The following is a 22,108-nucleotide window of genomic DNA, read 5'->3' on the forward strand; positions in this document are numbered from 1 at the left end:
CCTTTAGCAGAGCTAACCCCTCAGGGGCCTAAGGCACTACTTGTGTGGGTGGAGGATTTAGACTCTTTGAAGCCATGGGGCTGATAGGTAACAGTGACTTTTCAAAATGCTTTGTCATTTCATTCTTTTTCACTGGATCCCTTCTTCTCTTCTCATGTGATCATCAGACCAGGGATTGTTTGAGTTGTAGGTTTTGTTTTTTCTACTCTGCCACACTGCCTCCTTGAATAAAACTAAAGAGGGGAGGGATACAAGACGGGAGGCTGGGTTCTGGTCCTGCCTTTGCCAATAACTGGTCTGAGACCATGAGCAGATCATTTTCCCTTGGTCTCACAGCCTGTTCTTGGCTGAGGGGGAGGGTTGGGGAGAGCTAGAGTCCCAACTATGTGTGTGTTCTGTGTTGCTTCATCTCTTACCATCCTGACAACTCAGATCATAGTTTCACGTTTAGGGGTGATTTGCTTTTTCAAACCCACTCTTTGAGAGACAGTGTTCTAAATAATATGGAGTTACTTAAAGTTCCTCTGCCTGTTTTCTCATCTGTGTAGTGGAGGGTGATAATGATAGGGTAGGGTAGATGTGAGGATTAAATGAGATAATGCAGGAAAAGGTCTTTGAGTGAAGATTTTATCATCATCATCATTATTATAATGCCTAAACTACTGCCTTAGAATTCAAGGAACCCAACTGAATATTCTCTTAGATCTGAATCAGTGGCATTTTTAGAGTGGGGAACAGGGCATAGGTTCACTTGAGAAAGTCATATTTGGGTGGGTTCAGAGGAGAGGGTTCTGGCTACTCTTGTTCACTCTGGCATTGATGGCAGTCTTCTTTCCTTTCAGCATGATGACCGTGAAGGTGAAGGCAGTGAGAAGTGGGTGAGCCGGGGCCGGGGCCGAGGAGCCTTTCCTCGGGGTCGGGGCCGGTTCATGTTCCGGAAATCCAGCACCAGCCCCAAATGGGCCCACGACAAGTTCAGTGGGGAGGAAGGGGAGATCGAAGACGACGAGAGTGGGACAGAGAACCGAGAAGAAAAGGACAATTTACAGCCTACAGCTGAGTAGAGGCCACCTTGATGGGAGCCCCTGCCCAAGGGAGAGAGGCGCTGGGAAGATGGCTGGTGAGCTAAACAGAGGAGCCTCGAGAAGATTCTGAAAATCCCACCCCTACCCCCCACCAGCCATGCAGAACTCCTACTACAGCCGAAAGCATCCCTGGCGCTGTGTCCCGCCAGAGGCAGCCGGCTGTGGGGCCTGGGGTCAGGCCCAGCTCTTGAGCAGAACACACCATGTTGGGCTTTAGCTGTGTGGTTCTCATTTGTTGCTGTGTGGGGTGGGGCTGGGGTAGGGAGGGCAGAGCGATACTTGGATTTTGGTTTGTTCCCTATTAGAAACCAACAGTTTTATTCTTCATTTCATTTCATTTGGAGCTAAGAGGACTAATTTGATGATTTTCAATCTCTTCTCCCTTATCCTGATTTTAAAAGCCCCGCCCCTTTTTTAGGCATATATAGTAACATTAGCGGAAAGATTTAATTTGGGCAACTTTGATTCTTAAAAGAGAAAACAAAGCATGTGAATAAACATTGAAGTGTTCACCTCAGTTTGGGACCAAACTGCTTGGATCTTTGTAAAAGTTGGTTTTGTATGTCGAGGAGGAGTTCAAGGCCTTTCTGACCACCTTGTGTTCCCCTTTTCTGCGCAGCCATGTATCACATGGTGGTGTTCCTAACCACACCCCATGTGTGCATCTCCCCTCCCCCCCAATATTTTCTGATTTCTTCTGGGCTGGGCTTTCCCTTCTCCACCAGCAGCTCCAGTATCCCAAACTTTCTAGTCCTGCTGATCCTCTCAGCAACAGGGGTGGAAACTGGATGTGGCAGTTTCTGGTCTGTTTTCTAAGAAACTTCTGACTTCTATTATCTTTACAAATATAAGATGAGAAAATAATTTTTTCAATATTTTTTATTAATCTTTTTATAAAATGAAAAGAAACTCCTATGATCGATTAAGGAAGGTGGTTATGGCTGGGTGGTTTGTGGGGGTTTTTTGTTTTTTTTCTTTTCCTTTTTTTAACCTTAAGCTTTAAGTTGAAACATTCTCAGATGTTTGGGGGGAAAACATCCTCTTAAAATGGGTCCTTGTGCTTGCCTTCTGGGGAGGCGGTCCTGAGCAGGTGAATCATATGGCATTTATGCATATGTTATATGCGGACTGCACCCACCTCTTCCCCCCTCCAACCTTTGCCTCTTGGGTTATGCTACTTTCCCCTTACTTTGCTACGTTTCTATAGTTAAGTTGGTTTTACTTGAATGATTCATGTTTAGGGAAAAAAAAAATGAAAATACCCTTAAAATTTGTTTCAACTCCTCCTGCAAATAAAAAAATAAATGAAGTGGCAGATGTAAATGGGCTCTGGTCATTGTCACCCTGAGTGTGTGTGTTGGGGCGGGGGGTGTCTCCCATAGCAGCTCCAGGGAACCTGAAAAACCAGGTGTCTGGGGGGGGCTGGGCCCAGACTGTTGCTCAGCTCCATCCTCTCCAGCTCCGCATTTGGTGGTTCTGGGAGGACCTCAGCCAATCCTGCTTTGGGTTATAGCTCCTCTTTCCCTTTCCAGTGATTTTGCTTCATATCCTGTACCTTGGACACCCTAGGAGAACCAGATTTTTTCACTCTGGTGTCATAAGCAAGAACTTTGGCTTCCAAAGTGGTGGGGCAGGGGTCAAGGGGTGTGGATAACAGGCTCGGCTTTCTTTTTTTCTTGAGGCTCACAGATTTTTTGAAAATATCTTTTCCTAAAGCTACTTGAGTCACTCCAGCTGCTGTTCAGTGCAGCACAAAAGTGGGCTTCATGCTGCAGTGAAGAGTCTCCATTAACCCCGGGGTAGCAACAGATGAAGTGGTTGCAGGGCTCGGGTTCGGCTTTCTACGTTCGCCACTAAGCAGGAAGATGACCTGAAAGTTAACCTAGCCCACGTGGGACTGGCACTAACCTTCAGCCTTTGCCAGCATTGGCCTTGGCTGCAGGAGAGCAGGAGCCTTGTAAGCTCCTGAAGTTCCCTTCTTCCTGTCTTCTCCCTGGGAAAATCCGGGCATGTTTTCTGAAACCAAATGAGGGCCCCTTGGCCTGAAGAAAGGGTTTTTGTGCTCTTCCTCTTCCCTTGAAGGGGGTCCAGGGAGGAATATACCTCCCAGGGAAAGCAGCAATAGGTTTGTGCGCACAGAGCAACCACCCCGTCCACCCAGGACCCGCCCCTGCTGGTATGTGCCTCTTCCCACTTCCCCTGCAGCTAAAAGCTTGTCAGCCCGGAGAGGGTAAGCCAGTAATGGTGGGTGGGAGCCTCAGGGCCAAGGCTGGGAGAAGGAGGGAAGGTGGCTAGACTGAAACTTAGGTGGCTAGGCAGACAAGATCATGTCGGGGAGCTGTGACCCCAGCACTGGCCAGAGATCCCGGAGTCCTCACTCCTGATCTGGGGACCGAACCTGCCGAACTGGGCCGCCCCCTCTCCCATACGCACTCCTTGCACCTGGAGCCCGACCTATCGGCTCGCGTCTCCGCCTCCTTGGCTTCACAATCTCGCTGCTTGTCCCACCCTACCTGGACCCAGTATCGGCTGCGAACGCGACTGCACCATCCTTCTTGCTCGGCTCCGGAAGGCGCCCCGGAAGCCATAGGTATGTGCAGAGGGTTTGGGGTAGATCTTCTATGCAACTGCGTGGAAATAGCGATAAAAGCCTACACCACCACCCCGCTCTCCCGCTGTCCACACGGGGCCTGGGACTCGCGCCATGGCCAGTCGCCCCTGAATGGGCTCTTCTGAGCCGCGTGCCAGCGCCATCCTCCGCCCGCAGAGGTGCTGGTCCTGGCCGGATACAGCGCGCAGAAAAAGGACGAGCCGAGCCTGGCGCACGGGGACGTGGTCCGGCAGGTGTGCAATGGGCCCGCACGGGGCTGGCTGCGTGGAGAGCTGGGGGGCCGTTGTGGCCTCTTCCCCGAGTGCCTGGTGCAGGTGAGGCCGGGCCGGAGGTCGGGCGGGGGGGTGGGGTGGCTCTCAGCGCGCGCCCCCGGGAGCTGAGAGCCCCCCTGCCCGTGCGCTCATTCGTAGGAGATCCCTGAGACTCTCCGCGGCTCGGGGGAGGCGCCGAGACCGCGCTGTGTGCGCCGCGGAGGTGAGAGCCAGGGCGGTGGGCGAGCGCGCGCAGCTCCCCACCCCACCCCCACCCCAGGTCTTCCCAGCTCGCCGAGACGGGCGCGGCTCTGGGCGGGACTGCGTGGCCTCTGTGCGTCCCGTGATTGGTTCTCGAGTACAATGCTCCGCCCTGGGGCGGGGCCTGGAGGTACAAGGGGGCGCTCGCGGCCCGCCCCTGCCCCCCTCAGAGGACTGGGGCTCGAGGCTCCAGAGACCTCCTTCTCGTCAGACCCCAGGTCACCCAGGTCGAATCTCCGGGCCACGAAAGATAGTGCAAAGTGAACTTCAGCTACAGCCCGGAGCAGGCTGACGAGCTGAAGCTGCAAGCTGGGGAGATTGTGGAAGTGATAAAGGAAGTGAGGGGATGAGATGATGAGAGGGTTTGGGGGGAGATGATGGAGTATGTCTCCGGATGAGGGGAAATGGGTGCAGTGAGGGTGTGGATGATGGGACTGATGAGGGGCACAGAAATGGGAAAGTGGGGGAGCAAGGGAGGAGAGGGGTCATCGGGCAGAATCCGGGGGGGGGTGAACCAGGGTTTAAGATGCCTAGGGAGCCCCTTGGGGCAGAACCAGATGTCCCTTCGTCCTCCCCCCTCCCCAGATTGAGGACGGCTGGTGGCTGGGGAAGAAGAACGGGCAGCTGGGAGCCTTCCCATCCAACTTTGTGGAGTTGCTGGACAGTGGGCCCCCAAGTGAGACCTGGACCCTGTGACCCCGTGAACCCCTGTGACCAGACTCTACAATCTTCAGTGACCCTCCCCAGTGGCCTGAACGTGTGATCCACACATCTTGCCCCATCAACCCTTTGACCTCTCCCATGACCTAAACTGAATTAGCACCAGCCCCTAACCTCACTATCCCCCCACCAGGCCTTGGTAACCCAGACATGCCTTCAATCAGCTTTGGTCCCCAGCGGGCTCCCAAGGTAAATTGGGTGGAGTGGGCAAAGAGGTGGTGAGTTCATCTTGGCTGGGAGGGACGGGGGTGTTGGGGGGCTCAGCTTGTTCCTCGCCCTTCCCCCACTAGCTGAGCAGCCTGACCTATGACAGCCCTCCAGACTACCTGCGGACAGGTGAGCACCCAGCCAAAGGGTCCTTCAAATCCTCCTCCCCAAGCCACTCTGACTTGGGGGGAGGGGGGACCCAGCTAGACTGATGGAGGAGGGAGCCGATGAATGGTTTGGGGAGGGGGTTTGGCTTCAGTGAACTGACCTCCCTTCAGTCTCCCACCCTGAGACCTACAGGGTCCTGTTTGACTACCATCCCGAGGCCCCAGACGAGTTGGCGCTGCGGAGGGGGGACGAGGTGAAAGTACTGAGGAAGGTGTGAAAGGCACAGGGCAGGGGAGGGCACGGGGACGGGGGTGTTGAGAAGGGTGGGCTTGGGGAAGGAAGGAGCGTGGGGATCTGGCTTACCTCCCCACAGCATCTTGCTCTCCCAAACCACAGAGGATAAGGGCTGGTGGGAAGGAGAGTCTCAAGGCAGAAGAGGACTTTTCCCAGGTAAATTTGTGCTCCCACCACCCCCGGTGAGTATGAAGCCAGGCACTCAGGTGGCAAGGCGCAGGCTACTCTGGACAAAGTTGGGGGTTGTGGCTCTCACGGGACACAGCTGGAGGGCCACCCACAAATGAGGGTGGACCTAGAAATGTGAGGGCTCCTCTTCAGATTCTGACACTTCTTTTCTGCATAGATCAAGAAGCTGGTCCCACGGAAAGTGGTATCCCGGGAATCAGGTGGGTGCCTGGGGAGCCTGGGATTGGGGGGGTGATCTCTGGGAGACGATCCACCAGTCCAGTTGCTCATAAGCACCCATAGTTTCCCAGTGGTCCAGTACACCCTCTTAGGAGGTACCTCCCCATGGGACTGGTAGGAATGTATGTGGTCAGTGTTAGGAATGTGTCACTTTGTGTGTGTTAGTATGTTCCTGTTCTTCTTTCCAGAGAATGTGGCTGTCATTCTCATGAATGAATGTGTTTAGGTTTGTTTCATTTTGTAAGGAAATGTATGGATCAGTGTATCTGGGTCTTTGAGACTGTGTGTTCATGTATCTATTAAGTGTGTCAGTGAATAGTTCTGTCTATGTATCACTATATTCGTGGGATGTGTCTTTAATTTATGTTTTAATGTAATATTTCACGTAATCAAAAACAATACATAATATATGTTTTCAAACTTAATAATGAGTGCCCATGGTCTGTCACCCAAACCCAAGAACTAGAAATTGCTAGTGGTTTGTGTGCTCCTCTCTTTCCCTTCTGCTACTTCCCCCACATTAAAGGTAACCCTAACCACTACCCTGAATTTTGAATAATTCCCTTGAGTTTTTAAAGGTACTCACTTTGGTATGTGCCTAATTTATTTTTGTTTGTTTTTGAGGTCTATAAAAATGGTATCATATGTTTATGGTCTTCTGGGACTCGCTGTTTCCAATCAACATTATGTTTCTGAGATTCATCCATGTTGTGTGTAGATGCAGTTCATTTCTTTTTCTCTGCTGTATACTATTCCTTGTGGGACTGAACGCAAATTATGTATCTGGTCTATTCCTGATGTTGGACATTTTCGTTGTTTCTAGTTTTTATTTTTATTTCATTTTATTTTTTAATTCATTTATTGTTGTTTGCTAAAGCCAAGTAGAAAACGGCAATACTAGATGTTTAATATGTTTTAAACACAAACATTTGATAAGATACCAAGTGAAAAATGTACATTTATAAAACAGGAAACAGAAAATCTCCTTTATCTTTCCAATATAAACCAGTAGCCACTGCTGGCCCCAGGTCTGCCTCAAGCCTTCAGTCCCCTGGGAGCTGCTCTCTGGATATGGTGTGTGTTTTCAGGGACTTGCCCAGCCTCTGGCAGCAGGACTCCTGTTGCAGGAGCTGAGTAGTAAAGACAAGAGGGGCTAGGAGGGCTGTGATGAGGTTGCAAGGCTGGAACCAGAAGCAGCAGGGCTGTAGTATTTACTATTACAAATAGTGCTGCCATAAACACTATCATGTGCCTATCTTCCGGTGTGCAGGTATAATGTTTCTCTAGGATATAGTCCTAGGAGTGGCACTGCTAGAGTGTAGGGTATGTAAATGTTCAGCTTTTATGAGGTCAAGTCACATTGGTTTCCAAAGGGATTGTACACTTTTACCACTACACCATTGGTATATAAGAGACCAAACTGATCCAAATCCTCTTCAACACTTGGTATTACCAGATTTCATTATTTTCGTGAATCTAGCACAAAATAGCATCTCATTGCGGACTTCATTTGTATTTCCCTGGTTAGTAATAATTGTTGAAGTTCTTTATATATTCTGAATTACGTGTTATACATGTTATAGATACTTTCAGTTTGTGGCTTTTCTTCTTTTTTTTAATGAGGTTTTTGATGAATAGGAGTTCTAAATTAAAAAAATTTTTTTGAAGTATAGTTGATTTACAATATGATATTAGTTTCAGGTGTACAACACAGTGATTCAAAATTTTTACAGCTTATACTCCATTTAAAGTTATTGCAAAATATTGGCTATATTCCCTGTGCTGTACAATAAATCCTTGTAGCTTATTTATATATCATTTAAAAAAATTAGATTCCACATATTAGTGATACCATATGACATTTGTCTTTCTCTGTTTGACTTACTTCATTTAGTGTAATAATCTCTAGGTCCACCCATGTTGCTGCAAATGGCATTATTTCATTCTTTTTTATGGCTGAGTAATATTCCATTGTATATATGTACCACATCTTCTCTATCTGTTCCTCTGTCGATGGACATTTAAGTTGTCTCCATGTCCTGGCTATTGTAAATAGTGCTGCAGTGAACATTGGGGTGCAGGTATCTTTTTGAATTATGGTTTTCTCCAGATATATGCCCAGGAGTGGGATTGGTGGAATATATGGTAGTTCTATTTTTAGTTTTTTAAGGAACCTCCATACTGTCCTCCATAGTGGTTGTACCAACTTATATTCCCACCTTATTTATTTGTTTATTTATTTCCCAGCTTATTTATTTGTTTGTTTATTTTTTTTAATTTATTTTTATGTGGGATCCCTGACCAGGGATTGAACCCAGGACCACGGCAGTGAAAGCACCAAGTCCTAACCACTGGACTGCCAGGGAATTCCCATTAATTATTTTACACAGAGTAGTTTGTACCTTTCAATACCCTACCCCTATCTTGCCCCACCCGCTTCCCTCTCCCCACAGGTAACCACTAGTTTGTTCTCTATGTCTATGAGTCTGTTTCTATTTTGTTATATTCATTTGTTTGTTTTGTTTTTTAGATCCTACATATAAGTGATAAGCACATATAAGTGATAACATACAATATTTATCTAGGAGTTAATTTTAATGCAAACATATCAATCTTATCTTTAATAGTTAGCAGGTTTTTTCTTGTTTAAGTAATCCTTCCTGCCCCAAATTCAGAAAAACAGTCCATTTATATTTTCTTTAAAACTTTTAAAGTGTTGCTTTTCATTTTTAAATGCTTTTATCTATGCAGCATTGATTTTAATGAGTGATCTAATTATACTTTTTTCCATATGGACAGTCACTTGTTGTAGCACCATTTATTATTTCTGCATGTAGTTTTATTGTGTCATTTTAAAAATTAGATACCCTTTTTATTATTTTTACAGGACTATAGAAATGCACTGATTTTTGTATATTGATTTGATAGCCAGCCATGGTGCTGATAATTTCAGTAATTTATCTGTAAATCCTTAACAGGTTTTCTATGAAGACAGTCATTTAATCTGTGAGTAATGACAGTTTGGCTCTCTCCTTTCCACATCTTATATCTTTTAATTTCATTTTCTTGTTTTACTCTAGTGGCTAGGATCGCAATACAATATTGAGTAGAAATAGTGATGCTGAACATCATTACCATGCTCCTGATTTTAAATGGAATGCTTCAAACTTTTTCCCTTTAACAATGATGTTTGCTTAGATCTTTTGTAGGTATATTTTTATCTGGTTAAGGAAGGTCTTTCTGTTTCTTTTGCTTAGAAATTTTATCAAGAATGGGTTTCAAGGGCTTCCCTGGGGGCGCAGTGGTTGAGAGTCCGCCTGTCAATGCAGGGGACACAGGTTCGTGCCCCGGTCCGGGAAGTTCCCACATGCTGTGGAGCGGCTGGGCCGTGAGCCATGGCCGCTGAGCCTGCGCGTCCAGAGCCTGTGCTCCGCAATGGGAGAGGCCACAACAGTGAGAGGGCCGCGTACCGCAAAAAAAAAGAATGGATGTCGAATTTTCTCAAATTGTTTATATGAATCTTTTGAAATTATCATATAGGTTTTCTTCTTTACTCTGTCAATGTAATAAAGATATTTGTAGAATTTTCTAATATTAAGCCACCCTTGTATTCCTGGGATAAATTCAAATTGGTCATGGTTTATTATTTTTTCATATACTATTGGGATACCTTCCTAGTTTTTTTTCTTTTCCTTCAGATTTTTGCATTTGTTTTTACTCAGATGTTTAATCAGATGTTGTTTTTACTCAGATGTTTAATCAGATGTTGTCCTCATCTGATTATCAGTATTATACTGGCCCCATGAATGAGTTAAGGAATATGTTTTTTTGTTTTTAAAATATCTTTTAGGTCTTACATAAGATGGGAATCATCTTTCCTTGAAAGCTGGTAAAACTTACTTGTACATTCATCTGGTCCTCTTTTCTTCCATTATGGGAAGATTTTAAACTACTTCAATTTCTCTATAGTTATAAGCAAGTCTGGCTTCTGGCTAAAATTCTTTCTTTCTTCCTTCCTCCCTCCCTCCCTCCCTCCCTCCCTCCCTCCCCTCCCTCTCTCCCTCTCGCTCTCTCTTTCCCTCTCTCTTTCTCTCTCTCTCTTTCTTTTTTTTTTAAAGTGCATAGTGTTTTTAATATATATATATATATTTTAATTGGGGTATAGTTGTTTTACAATGTTGTGTTAGTTTCTACTGTACAGCGAAGTGAACTAGAGTTCCCTGTGCTATACAGAAGGTTCTCATTAGTTCTCTATTTTATACATATTAGTGTATATATGTTAATCCCATTCTCCCAATTCATCCCACCCCCTCCTTTCCCCCCTTGGTGTCCATACGTTTGTTTTCTACATCTGTACCTCTTTCTCTGCCTTGCAAATGGGTTCATCTGTACCATTTTTCTAGATTCCACAAATATGCGTTAATATATGATATTTGTTTTTCTCTCTCTGACTTACTTCACTCTGTATGACAGTCTCTAGATCCATCCACATCTCAACAAATGACCCAGTTTCGTTCCTTTTTATGGCTGAGTAATATTCCGTTGTATATATGTGCCACATCTTTATCCATTTGTCTGTCGATGGGCATTTAGGTTGCTTCCATGACCTGGCTCTTGTAAATAGTGCTGCAGTGAACATTGGGGTGCATGTGTCTTTTTGAATTATGGTTTTCTCTGGGTATATGCCCAGTAGTGGGATTGCTGGATCATATGGTAATTCTATTTTTAGTTTTTTTAAGGAACCTCCATACTGTTCTCCATAGTGGCTGTATCAATTTACATTCCCACCAACAGTGCAAGAGGGTTCCCTTTTCTCCACACTCTCTCCAACATTTATTGTTTGTGGATTTTCTGATGATTCCCATTGTAACTGGTGTGAGGTGTTACCTCATTGTAGTTTTGATTTGCATTTCTCTAATAATTAGTGATGTTGAGCAGCTTTTCATGTGCTTCTTGGCCATCTGTATGTCTTCTTTGGAGAAATGTCTATTTAGGTCTTCTGCCCATTTTTGGATTGGGTTGTTTGTTTCTTTAATATTGAGCTGCATGAGTTGTTTATATATTTTGGAGATAATCCTTTTTCCGTTGATCCGTTTGCAAATATTTTCTCCCATTCTGAGGGTTGTCTTTTCGTCTTGTTTTTCGTTTCCTTTGCTGTGCAAAAGCTTTGAAGTTTCATTAGGCCCCATTTGTTTATTTTTGTTTTTATTTCCATTACTCTAGGAGGTGGATCAAAAAAGATCTTGCTGCGATTTATGTCAAAGAATGTTGTTCCTATGTTTTCCTCTAAGAGTTTTATAGTGTCCGGTCTTACATTTAGGTCTCTAATCCATTTTGAGTTTATTTTTGTGTATGGTGTTAGGGGGTGTTGTAATTTCCTTCTTTTACATGTAACTGTCCAGTTTTCCCAGCACCACTTATTGAAGAGACTGTCTTTTCTCCACTGTATATCCTTGCCTCCTTTGTCATAGATTACTTGACCATGGGTGCGTGGGTTTATCTCTGGGCTTTCTATCCTGTTCCATTGATCTATATCTCTGTTTTTGTTCCAGTACCATATTGTCTTGATTACTGTAGCTCTGCAGTACAGTCTGAAGTCAGGGAGTCTGATTGCTCCAGCTCCATTTTTTCCCCTCAAGACTGCTTTGGCTATTCGGGTCTTTTGTGTCTCCATACAAATTTTAAGACTTTTTGTTCTAGTTCCATAAAAAATGCCGTTGGTAATTTGATAGGGATTGCATTGAATCTGTAGATTGCTTTGGGTAGTATAGGCATTTTCACAATGTCGATTCTTCCAATCCAAGAACATGGTATATCTCTCCATCTGTTGGTATCATCTTTAATTTCTTTCATCAGTGTCTTATAGTTTTCTGCATACAGGTCTTTTGTCTCCCTAGGTAGGTGTATTCCTAGGTATTTTATTCTTTTTGTTGCAATGGTAAATGAGAGTGTTTCCTTAATTTCTCGTTCAGATTTTTCATCATTAGTGTATAGGAATGCAAGAGATTTCTGTGCATTAATTTTGTATCCTGCAACTTTACCAAATTCATTGATGAGCTCTAGTAGTTTTCTGGTGGCATTTTTAGGATTCTCTATGTATAGTATCATGTCACCTGCAAACAATGCCAGTTTTACTTCTTCTTTTCCAATTTGTATTCATTTTATTTCTTTTTCTTCTCTGATTGCCGTGGCTAGGACTTCCAAAACTATGTTGAATAATAGTGGTGAGAATGGACATCTTTGTCTTGTTCCTGGTCTTAGAGGAAATGCTTTCAGTTTTTCACCATTGAGAAATGTTTGCTGTGGGTTTGTCATATATGGCCTTTATTATGTTGAGGTAGGTTCCCTCTCTGCCCACTTTCTGGAGAGTTTTTATCATAAATGGGTGTTGAATTTTGCCAAAAGCTTTTTCTGCATCTATTGAGATGATCATACGGTTTTTATTCTTCAATTTGTTAATATGGTGTATCACATTGATTTGTGTACATTGAAGAATTCTTGCATCCCCGGGATAAATCCCACTTGATCATGGTGTATGATCCTTTTAATGTGTTGTTGGATTCTGTTTGCTAGTATTTTGTTGAGGATTTTTGCATCTATATTCATCAGTGATATTGGTCTGTAATTTTCTTTTCCTTTTTTTTTTTTTTTTTTGCGGTACACGGGCGTCTCACTGCTGTGGCCTCTCCCGTTGCCGAGCACAGGCTCCAGACGCGCAGGCTCAGCAGCCATGGCTCACGGGCCCAGCTGCTCCGCGGCATGTGGGATCTTCCAGGACCAGGGCACGAATCCGTGTCCCCTGCATCGGCAGGCGGACTCTCAACCACTGCGCCACCAGGGAAGCCCTGTAATTTTCTTTTTTTGTAGTATCTTTGTCTGGTTTTGGTATCAGGGTGATGGTGGCCTCGTAGAATGTGTTTGGGAGTGTTCCTTCCTCTGCAATTTTTTGGAAGAGTTTGAGAAGGATGGGTGTTAGCTCTTCTCTAAATGTTTGATAGAATTTGCCTGTGAAGCCATCTAGTCCTGGACTTTTGTTTGTTGGTAGATTTTTAATCACGGTTTCAATTTCATTACTTGTGATTGGTCTGTTCATATTTTCTATTTCTTCCTGGTTCAGTCTTGGAAGGTTATACCTTTCTAAGAATTTGTCCATTTCTTCCAGGTTGTCCATTTTATTGGCATAGAGTTGCTTGTAGTAGTCTCTTAGGATGCTTTGTATTTCTGCGGTGTCTGTTGTAACTTCTCCTTCTTCATTTCTAATTTTATTGATTTGAGTCCTCTCCCTCTTTTTCTTGATGAGTCTGGCTAATGGTTTATCAATTTTGTTTATCTTCTCAAAGAAGCAGCTTTTAGTTTTATTGATCTTTGCTATTGTTTTCTTTGTTTCTATTTCATTTCTTTCTGCTCTGATCTTTATGATTTCTTTCCTTCTGCTAACTTTGGGTTTTGTTTGTTCTTCTTTCTCTAGTTCCTTTAGGTGTAAGGTTAGGTTGTTTACTTGAGATTTTTCTTGTTTCTCGAGGTAGGCTTGTATTGCTATAAACTTCCCTCTTAGAACTGCTTTTGCTGCATCCCATAGGTTTTGGATCATCAGGTTTTCATTGTCATTTATCTCTAGGTATTTTTTGATTTCCTCTTTGATTTCTTCAGTGATCTCTTGGTTATTTAGTAATGTATTGTTTAGCCTCCATGTGTTTGTGTTTTTTGTGTGTTTTTAAAATTTATTTATTTTATTTATGGCTGTGTCAGGTCTTTATTGCTGCACACAGGCTTTCTCTAGTTGTGGAGAGCGGGTTTCCCATTGTGGTGGCTTCTCTTGTTGTGGAGCACGGGCTCTAGGTGCACAGTCTTCACTAGTTGCGGTGTGCGGGCTCAGTAGTTGTGGTGCTTGGGCTTAGTTGCTCCGTGGCATGTGAGATCTTCCCGGACCAGGGCTTGAACCCGTGTCCCCTGCATTGGCAGGTGGATTCTCAACCACTGAGCCACCAGGGAAGCCCTATGTTTTTTTTCCTGTAATTCATTTCTAATCTCATAGCGTTGTGGTCAGAAAAGATGCTTGACATGATTTCAATTTTCTTAAATTTACTGAGGCTTGATTTGTGACCCAAGATGTGATCTATCCTGGAGAATGTTCCGTGCGCACTTGAGAAGAAAGTGTAATCTGCTGTTTTTGGATGGAATGTCCTATAAATATCAATTAAATCTATCTGGTCTATTGTGTCATTTAAAGCTTCTGTTTCCTTATTTATTTTCATTTTGGATGATCTGTCCATTGGTGTAAGTGAGGTGTTAAAGTCCCCCACTATTGAAAAAAAAAAAAGTCCCCCACTATTATTGTGTACTGTCGATTTCCTCTTTTATAGCTGTTAGCAGTTGCCTTATGTATTGAGGTGCTCCTATGTTGGGTGCATATATATTTATAATTGTTATATCTTCTTTTTGGATTGATCCCTTGATCATTATGTAGTGTCCTTCCTTGTCTCTTGTAACATTCTTTATTTTAAAGTCTATTTTATCTGATATGAGGATTGCTACTCCAGCTTTCTTTTGTTTTCCATTTGCATGGAATATCTTTTTACATCCCCTCACTTTCATTCTGTATGTGTCCCTAGGTCTGAAGTGGGTCTCTTGTAGACAGCATATATATGGGTCTTGTTTTTGTATCCATTCAGTGAGCCTTTGTCTTTTGGTTGGAGCATTTAATCTATTCACGTTTAAGGTAATTATTGATATGTATGTTCCTATGACCATTTTCTTAATTATTTTGGGTTTGTTTTTGTAGGTCCTTTTCTTCTCTTGTGTTTCCCACTTAGAGAAATTCCTTTAGCATTTGTTGTAGAGCTGGTTTGGTGGTGCTGAATTCTCTTAGCCTTTGCTTGTCTGTAAACCTTTTGATTTCTCCATCGAATCTGAATGAGATCCTTGCCAGGTAGAGTAATCTTGGTTCTAAGTTCTTCCCTTTCATCACTTTAAGTATATCATGCCACTCCCTTCTGGCTTGTAGAGTTTCTGCTGAGAAATCAGCTGTTAACCTTATGGGAGTTCCCATATGTATGTTATTTGTCGTTTTTCCCTTGCTGCTTTCAATAATTTTTCTTTGTCTTTAATTTTTGCCAATTTGATTACTATGTGTCTTGGTGTGTTTCTCCTTGGATTTCTCCTGTGCTTGGGACTTGCTGTGCTTCCTGGACTTGGGTGGCTATTTCCTTTCCCACGTTAGGGAAGTTTTCAACTGTAATCTCTTCAAATATTTTCTTGGGTCCTTTCTCTGTCTCTTCTCCTTCTGGGACCCCTATAATGTGAATGTTGTTGCATTTAATGTTGTCCCAGAGGTCTCTTAGGCTGTCTTCATTTCTTTTCATTCTTTTTTCTTTATTCTGTTCCACAGCAGTGAATTCCACCATTCTTTCTTCCAGGTCACTTATCCGTTCTTCTGCCTCAGTTATTCTGCTATTGATTCCTTCTAGTGTGGTTTTCATTTCAGTTATTGTATTGTTCATCTCTGTTTGTTTGTTCTTTAATTCTTCTAGGTCTTTGTTAAACGTTTCTTGCATCTTCTCAATCTTTGCCTCCATTCTTTTTCCGAGGTCCTGGATCATCTTCACTGTCATTATTCCGAATTCTTTTTCTGGAAGGTTGCCTATCTCCACTTCATTTAGTTGTTTTTCTGGGGTTTTATCTTGTTCCTTCATCTGGTACATAGCCCTCTGCCTTTTCATCTTGTCTGTCTTTCTGTGAGTGTGGTTTTTGTTCCACAGGCTGCAGGATTGTAGTTCTTCTTGCTTCTGCTGTCTGCCCTCTCATCTTTGTTTTTTTACTCTAGTTTGTCAGTCGTTTTCTTTGGTGATAAGTTGATGAGTTTAGACTATATTAATCATAATTATTTTACAATATTTTTAAATGTTTATTTTCTCCTTTTTTTCTTATTTCACTTTTTTCATTAATTTAGAATTAGTACACTTTATTGTTATTATTTTAGTGGTTGCTCTTGAAATTTACCATGTATATTTAACTTAACAAGTCTAAATTCAAAGTCTTAACCTTTCTCCTGAACAAAATCTCCAACTATTATTTTTGAATTATTTCTCCTTTCAGTTCTGTCAGTGTTTGCTTTATATATTTTGAGGCTTTGTTGTTAGGCACATGTATATTTGTCATTGTTATCTCTTCCTGATGTACTTACCTGTTTATCATTATAAACTCTCCCTCTTTGTCTTCAGTAATTTTTCTCATCTTGAAGTTTGTTTTGTCTGATATTAATATATGGTTATTATTATAGTTACTATTTATGTGATATATCTTTCTCCAATCTTTTACTGTCAACCTATTTGTGTCTTTGAATCTGTTGTCCACAGTATATAGCTGGATCTTGCTTTTTTAATTCAGTTTGACAATCTCTGCCTTTTATTGGGGTGTTTAGGTTAAGAGTTAGCAAATTATGGTCCGTGGGCCAAATCTGGCCTGCCACCTTTTTTGGGGAATGGGGGTTAACAGCTTTATTGAGATATATTGACATACCATACAATTCACTCATTTAAATGTACAATTCGGTGGTGTTTAGTAGAGTCATAGTTGTGCAACACCACCACAATCAAATTTAGAATGTTTTCGTCACCCACTGTACTCTTTAGCCATTACCCCACCAGCCTCCCCATTCTCCCCTCCTCATCCCAAGACAACCACTAACCTACTTTGTCTTGATAGATCTGTCTACATTTCATATACATGATATCATACAATATATGGTCTTAATGGGCTTTTTTCACGTCAAATAATGTTTTCAGGGTTTATCCATTTTGTAGTATGTGTTGTACTTCATTCCTTTTTATTGCCCAGTAATATTCTATTGTATCACTTTTTCCATTCATTTGTTGATGGATATTTGGATTGTTTCTACTTTTTGGCTATGAACTTTATTAGTGTACAAGATCTCATGTGGACGTGTTTCCATTTCTCTTGGGTATATACCTATGAAAGGAATTGCTAGGTGATATGATAACTCTGGTTTAACTTTGGGAAGGACTGGCAGACTGTTTTCCAAAGTGGTTGCACCATTTTATATTCCCACCACCAGTGTACGAGGGCTCCAGTTTCTCCGCATTCACACCAGTACTTGTTACTATCTGTCTTTTGATTGTAACCATCCTAGTGGGTATGAAATGCTATCTCATTGTGGTTTTGCTTTGCATTTCTTTGATAGCTAATGATGTTGAAAAAATCTATCTGAGTCCTTTGCCCATTTTTTAATTGGGTTGACTTTTTACTGTTGAGTTGTTGGAGTTCTTTATATTTTCTAGATAAAAGGCCCTTATCATATGTATGATTTGCTAATATTTTTCCCCGTTCTTTGGGTTGTCTTTTCACTTTCTTGATGGTGTCCTTTGTGCGCAAAAGTTTAAAATTTTGATGAAGTCCCACTGACCTATTTTTTCTTTGCTTGTGGTGTCATATCAATGAAACCAATGCCAAATCCAAGGTTGCACCCCATATTGATTGAGTTCTCTTCAACCGTGGCAGTAAAGCTGTTCATCCTCCACCTATCCCACCCTGCAGAACATCCACATGGACCAAGGCAGTAGGGGGTGGGGGAGGGATGGGAGCAGGCAAGAACACTGTCAAGCACAAGTGCTTCTCCAATTATTTTATGTCTTTGGTCAGTATCCAAGCACTGAACTGGTTGTTTTGCCATTTTTATCCAGCTTTATAGTTGCTGTGTGGAGAGAGTATTTAACCACCACCTACCTCACTCGGCCATAGTCAAACCCTGCTTCTATTACCTCTTCCTTTGAACATTGCTTTCAAATTTTCACTCCTTGTCTCATTCTACTTCTAGTTTACTAATTCTCTAGATTTTTATCTAGGTTTAATCTGCTGTTTAACCTACACATTGCATTTTATTTCATATATGCTATTTATCATCTCTAGTAGTACAGAATTCTTTTTTTTTTTTCCCTGCAAAATCTTCCTGTTTATTCCTAACGGTCCTTTTGTTGCACGCTCATCCTTTATTTCTTCAAATACACTATATGTAGCTATGCTGTGTTCTTTTCCTGACACTTCCAGTATCTGCTGTGTGTTGCGTCTGCTGACTCCTGCTCTCAGTGGCCTGCCCTCTCGTGTGTTTTAGGATCTTTGTGTATGATCTCAGTGTGGGGGAGTTCTGTACACCTCTGTAGGGGAAAACTTCTTCCAGCGAGGACTCGCTTTTACTTCTGCTAGTAGCCAGAGGGCAGCAACCACTGGAGACCACTTCCGCCGTCTGGAAGAAGGTGGTGCAAGGCTCTCGCTGCTGTCTGGCTACCGAGCTCTGGGCCTGTGATGAGCCAAAGGAGCAGAACATGGGGCACCTGCTCCTCATCACTGGCCCCAGGCTCTGTAGCCACAAAGTCGTGCTGCCCTCTCACTTCCTTTCTGGCCCCAGTTCCTCCCTTTTTGTGGGCTTCTCCTACCTCTTTTATGTCCAACAGTAACTTAAAATTGTATTCTAAGCAGGATATAATTGCTCTCTAGTGGGAGGCCCCCACAGAGCACCTGATCAGCCACACTACAAGAAGCAGGAGTCAAAATTAACATTTACTGAGCTTTGACTATATGGCAGACGCTAAGCACCTCACGTGGATTAAGTCACTCAAACCTCACAACAACCCTACAGGATGTGTATTCTTGTTATCCATGTTTGATGGATGAGGACATGAGGGCACAGAAAGGTTAAATTACCAACCAAGTTCTCACACAACTGGTGAGTAATAGAGCAGGAATTCCAAGTCTGCTGTCTGGCTATAGGATCCATGCTCTCGCCCACTGCGACCCACGGTCAGGGGATTTTGTTTGTATCTGTGTGTGGTATTGTGTGTGCAAGTCCATTTCAGCATGTGTGCGTGTGCCAGAGTAGCTGCTCCTGTGTCCGTGGATATGAACGTCCCTTGTGTGACTGCCTTCAGATGCTCACTCTGATGTCGCCTTCTCAGGACCATCTCATTGAAAATCATACATTCCCCTGCTTGTTCGTCCTCTGTACTACCAATGAATCCCTAACACACTACACAGTTTACTCCTTTTGTTTATGTCTGCTTCCCCCGTAGAGCATGAGCTCATTCTGGCTGCTGTGGGGAGAGCACACCATAAGCAGGGTGGGTGCAGCCCAAGCCCAGGTTGGAGGCTGCTGCGACAGTCCTGGTGAAGACGGTGTGACCCAATCTAGAGTGCTTAGTGGTGGAGGTGGGGATGAGTGGCTGGATTCAGGACGTGTTTAGAGCAGACAGGACTTACGGATGGTTTGCCTGTGCAGCATACGGAAATAAAGGCGTCAGGGAGGACTCCTCACTTTGTCGTCTGAGTGAGTGGGCGAGATGGGGAGCAGTGGGAGAGGGGCAGATTCTGAGGGCAAGGAGTTTGGGAAGCAAGAGTTTAGTTCTGGCTATGGTAAGTGTGTAAGTGGAAATATTGAGAGGGCTGTCGGGTATGAGTCTGGAGTTCAGAGAAGAGGAAGGGGCTAGAGATGAAAATTTAGCAGTTGTTGGCTTATTGATGATAATAAAACCCGTAAGACTGGGTGAGATCTCTTAGGGAGTAGATGTGATAGAGAAGACAGAGAAGGGAGTGTGGACTGGAAGGGGGAAGGATGTTGCCTTGGTCCAGGAAGGAGAAGAGTCTGAACCAGCCATGGGCACTAAGCCGAGTACAAGTCTTTGAAAAGCATGGATTAAAAACTGGCAGGATTTGGAGCCATCTCCCCACGAAGCCTTCCCTGACGCCTCTTTGGGCTGCTCCCATGGTCAATGTCCCCAGAGCTCCCGGGAGGCAGGGTCAAATGTAATTCATCTCCTGTCACTAGTCCCCTGTGCACAGCACAGCGACTCTTAGATGAATGGATGAGTGAACAAATGCCCCACTCCCCTCTCCCCTCCCAGCTCCTATTAAGGAACCCAAAAAGATGATGCCCAGAACAGCCCTCCCTACGGTCAAGAAGCTGGTGACAGCCCCAACTGGGCCAAGCAAAGCCAAGTAAGGAGCAGGGTGGCGGAGGGGGAAAGAGGAGGGTACAGAAGAAATGCTGCTCCCTGCCCCCATCCCTGGTTCTGATGGAGAAATGTTTCAGGCCATCTTGGACACCCAGCGGAGACAGTCAGAAGCGCCCTTCCCGAAACTGCAGTAAGTGGGGTGAGGCCTGGGCTGTAGTGCTGAGGGACAGAGATGGGGAGAGGCTTGGGGTCCAAGTAGGCCCGGGCCCCTGAGGGTCTGCTCTCACAGGCTCCAGCAGCAGTTTCCTCAGTGGGTGTCCAGGCCAGAGTGGCAGAAAGCGAGCCCAAACCCAGGCTTCACAGCAACACTGCAGCTGGTCAGGTGAGAGGCCTAAGACGTGGGACAGTGGGGATCTTGGGCAGAGTCTGGTTCTCAGGGGTGTGGTGTGAAGGATCCCAGGCCAAGGGGAACCAGACTCAAACTGTCAAGGTACCCAGCCCTCAGCTGAGACCTCACCCCCATCCCCACAGGGCGAAGAGCAGAGCAGCCTTACAAAGGCCCCTTGTGTGAATAAAACCCCAACTCTGGACAAGACCCCCAGCCTAGAGAAGACCCCATCTCCGGATAAGGCCGGCAGCCCAGAGAAGACCTCATCTCTGGACAATGCCCGCAGCCCGGAGAAGACCTTGTCTCCAGATAAGGCCCCCACTCCAGAGGAATCCCTAACTTCAGATAAGGGCCCTATCCTAGAGGAGACCCCAACTCTGGAGGACAAAGACCCCAGACCAGACAGGGTCTTTTCTGTGCATGAGGTCCCGGTCCCAGAAGTCCCACCTGGTCCAAAGATGGCCCCTCCTGGGGACGAGGCCCACACCCTAGGAAAGGTCTTGACCACCAAACAGGTGCTCTCTGAAGAGACCTCCACCCGAGACGACACTCAGTTCCATCACTTCTCTCCGGAGGAAGCCCTGCTAAACGCCAGGTCTCTTGGGGCCAGTGAGGCTCAATCCCAAGAGGAGGTTCACATGCCAGAGGAGCATCCCCTCTGCACGGTGAAACGTCCCCCGGATAAGACGGACAGCTCCCCTCTCCAGTCCGAGTCCAAGTCCAAGTCAGGGTCTATGCCTGCCCTTGAGAAGGCCTACCTCCAGGAAGAGGCTACCACTCTCCTGGAGGAGGCACCAGCGAAGGATGAGGCTACCCCCAAAGAGGAGGTGTCCCCCGAAGAGGTATCCCCTGCTCAGAAGAATCCACATCCTATCGTGCTGACTCCAGAGCCCCAAATGACTCCCACCCTCCACCCCTCGGCCCCGCAAAATCTCACAGATAGCAAAAGTGACAGAGACGACATGATGAGGATAAAGGATGAGGTGGAGGCTTTAAGGAGGTCGCTGGAGCTGATGGGGGTGCACCTGGAGTAAGTGGGGAAGGGTGCGGGGAGGGGAGGAGAGGGGTGCGGGCCCTAGGCCTGCCCGGCCCACCCCTTCCCCTCGGTCTGGCGTCCGCAGAAAGAAGCTGACTGACATCTGGGAGGAGCTGAAGAGCGAGAGAGAGAAGTTCGTGTTGCTGGAGGTGGGCGGGGTGCGGGTCCCCTGCGGGGCGGGGGTGGGGTGGGGGTGGGCGGCTGGCACTCCCCAGACGCCCTCTCTCCACTAGGTTCAGATGACACGGAGGACCCAGGAGTCCCGGGACCTGGGCTCCATCCACGCGCAGGCGCAGGCGCAGACGCACTGAGGGTGGGCCCGGGATGGACTACGGCGGGACCTGGAGCGAAGTCGGGCTCCGGCCACCCACGTCCTTGCACACGATTTTGGGAAACGCAAGAAAGTAAACTCTGCCGTGTACGCGCGCCACGCCTCCCTGGTCCCTGCAGGGCGGGGTCTGCGCGGCGGGGCGGGGCTGGCGTTCCGCGCTCCCGTCCCTCCGCTTTCCTGGCAGCCGCTCCTGGGCACATCTGGCCAACATGTGGCTTCCATTACCGTTCCCAAGGCCTGCGCATGGCTATTTTTATCCACTGGATGGCGAAGGGGGAGGGTGTCTCCTTCGGACGCTAGTCCCTGCGCTGGAGAAATGGCCGGCAGGAGGGGCCCAGGAGGGGTCGGGCCTCTGCCCGGGGGCCGGATTCCAGAATCCAGCTGTGCACCAGGGGAGGGGCCGGGCGGGCCGGCTCTCCAGCCCGGAACCCTCCCAGTTGCCTTCAC

The 22,108-nt window shown here is 45.3% G+C and overlaps 2 protein-coding genes across 2 annotated transcripts in view; both read left to right on the forward strand.

Moving 5' to 3' along the window:
- The window catches only part of THRAP3 (thyroid hormone receptor associated protein 3), a 75,830-nt gene extending 73,422 nt beyond the window's left edge, over positions 1-2,408 (forward strand). Inside the window, 1 exon segment of the mRNA XM_032625465.1 lies at positions 843-2,408. Coding sequence (XP_032481356.1) covers positions 843-1,064 — 222 coding nt within the window. The 3' untranslated portion in view covers positions 1,065-2,408.
- Positions 1,183-22,077, forward strand: SH3D21 (SH3 domain containing 21). The gene is given in 17 exon segments (XM_032635919.1): positions 1,183-1,258; positions 3,436-3,675; positions 3,853-4,010; positions 4,107-4,178; positions 4,436-4,546; positions 4,794-4,884; positions 5,062-5,117; positions 5,219-5,264; positions 5,414-5,516; positions 5,617-5,719; positions 5,884-5,926; positions 19,856-19,949; positions 20,044-20,096; positions 20,196-20,288; positions 20,412-21,324; positions 21,416-21,479; positions 21,564-22,077. Coding segments are annotated over 17 exon segments (2,394 nt in total). The 3' UTR covers positions 21,642-22,077.
- Positions 22,078-22,108: the final 31 nt, after the last annotated feature.

Source organism: Phocoena sinus, chromosome 1 (assembly GCF_008692025.1).
Source record: "Phocoena sinus isolate mPhoSin1 chromosome 1, mPhoSin1.pri, whole genome shotgun sequence".
NCBI classification, from domain to species: domain Eukaryota; kingdom Metazoa; phylum Chordata; class Mammalia; order Artiodactyla; family Phocoenidae; genus Phocoena; species Phocoena sinus.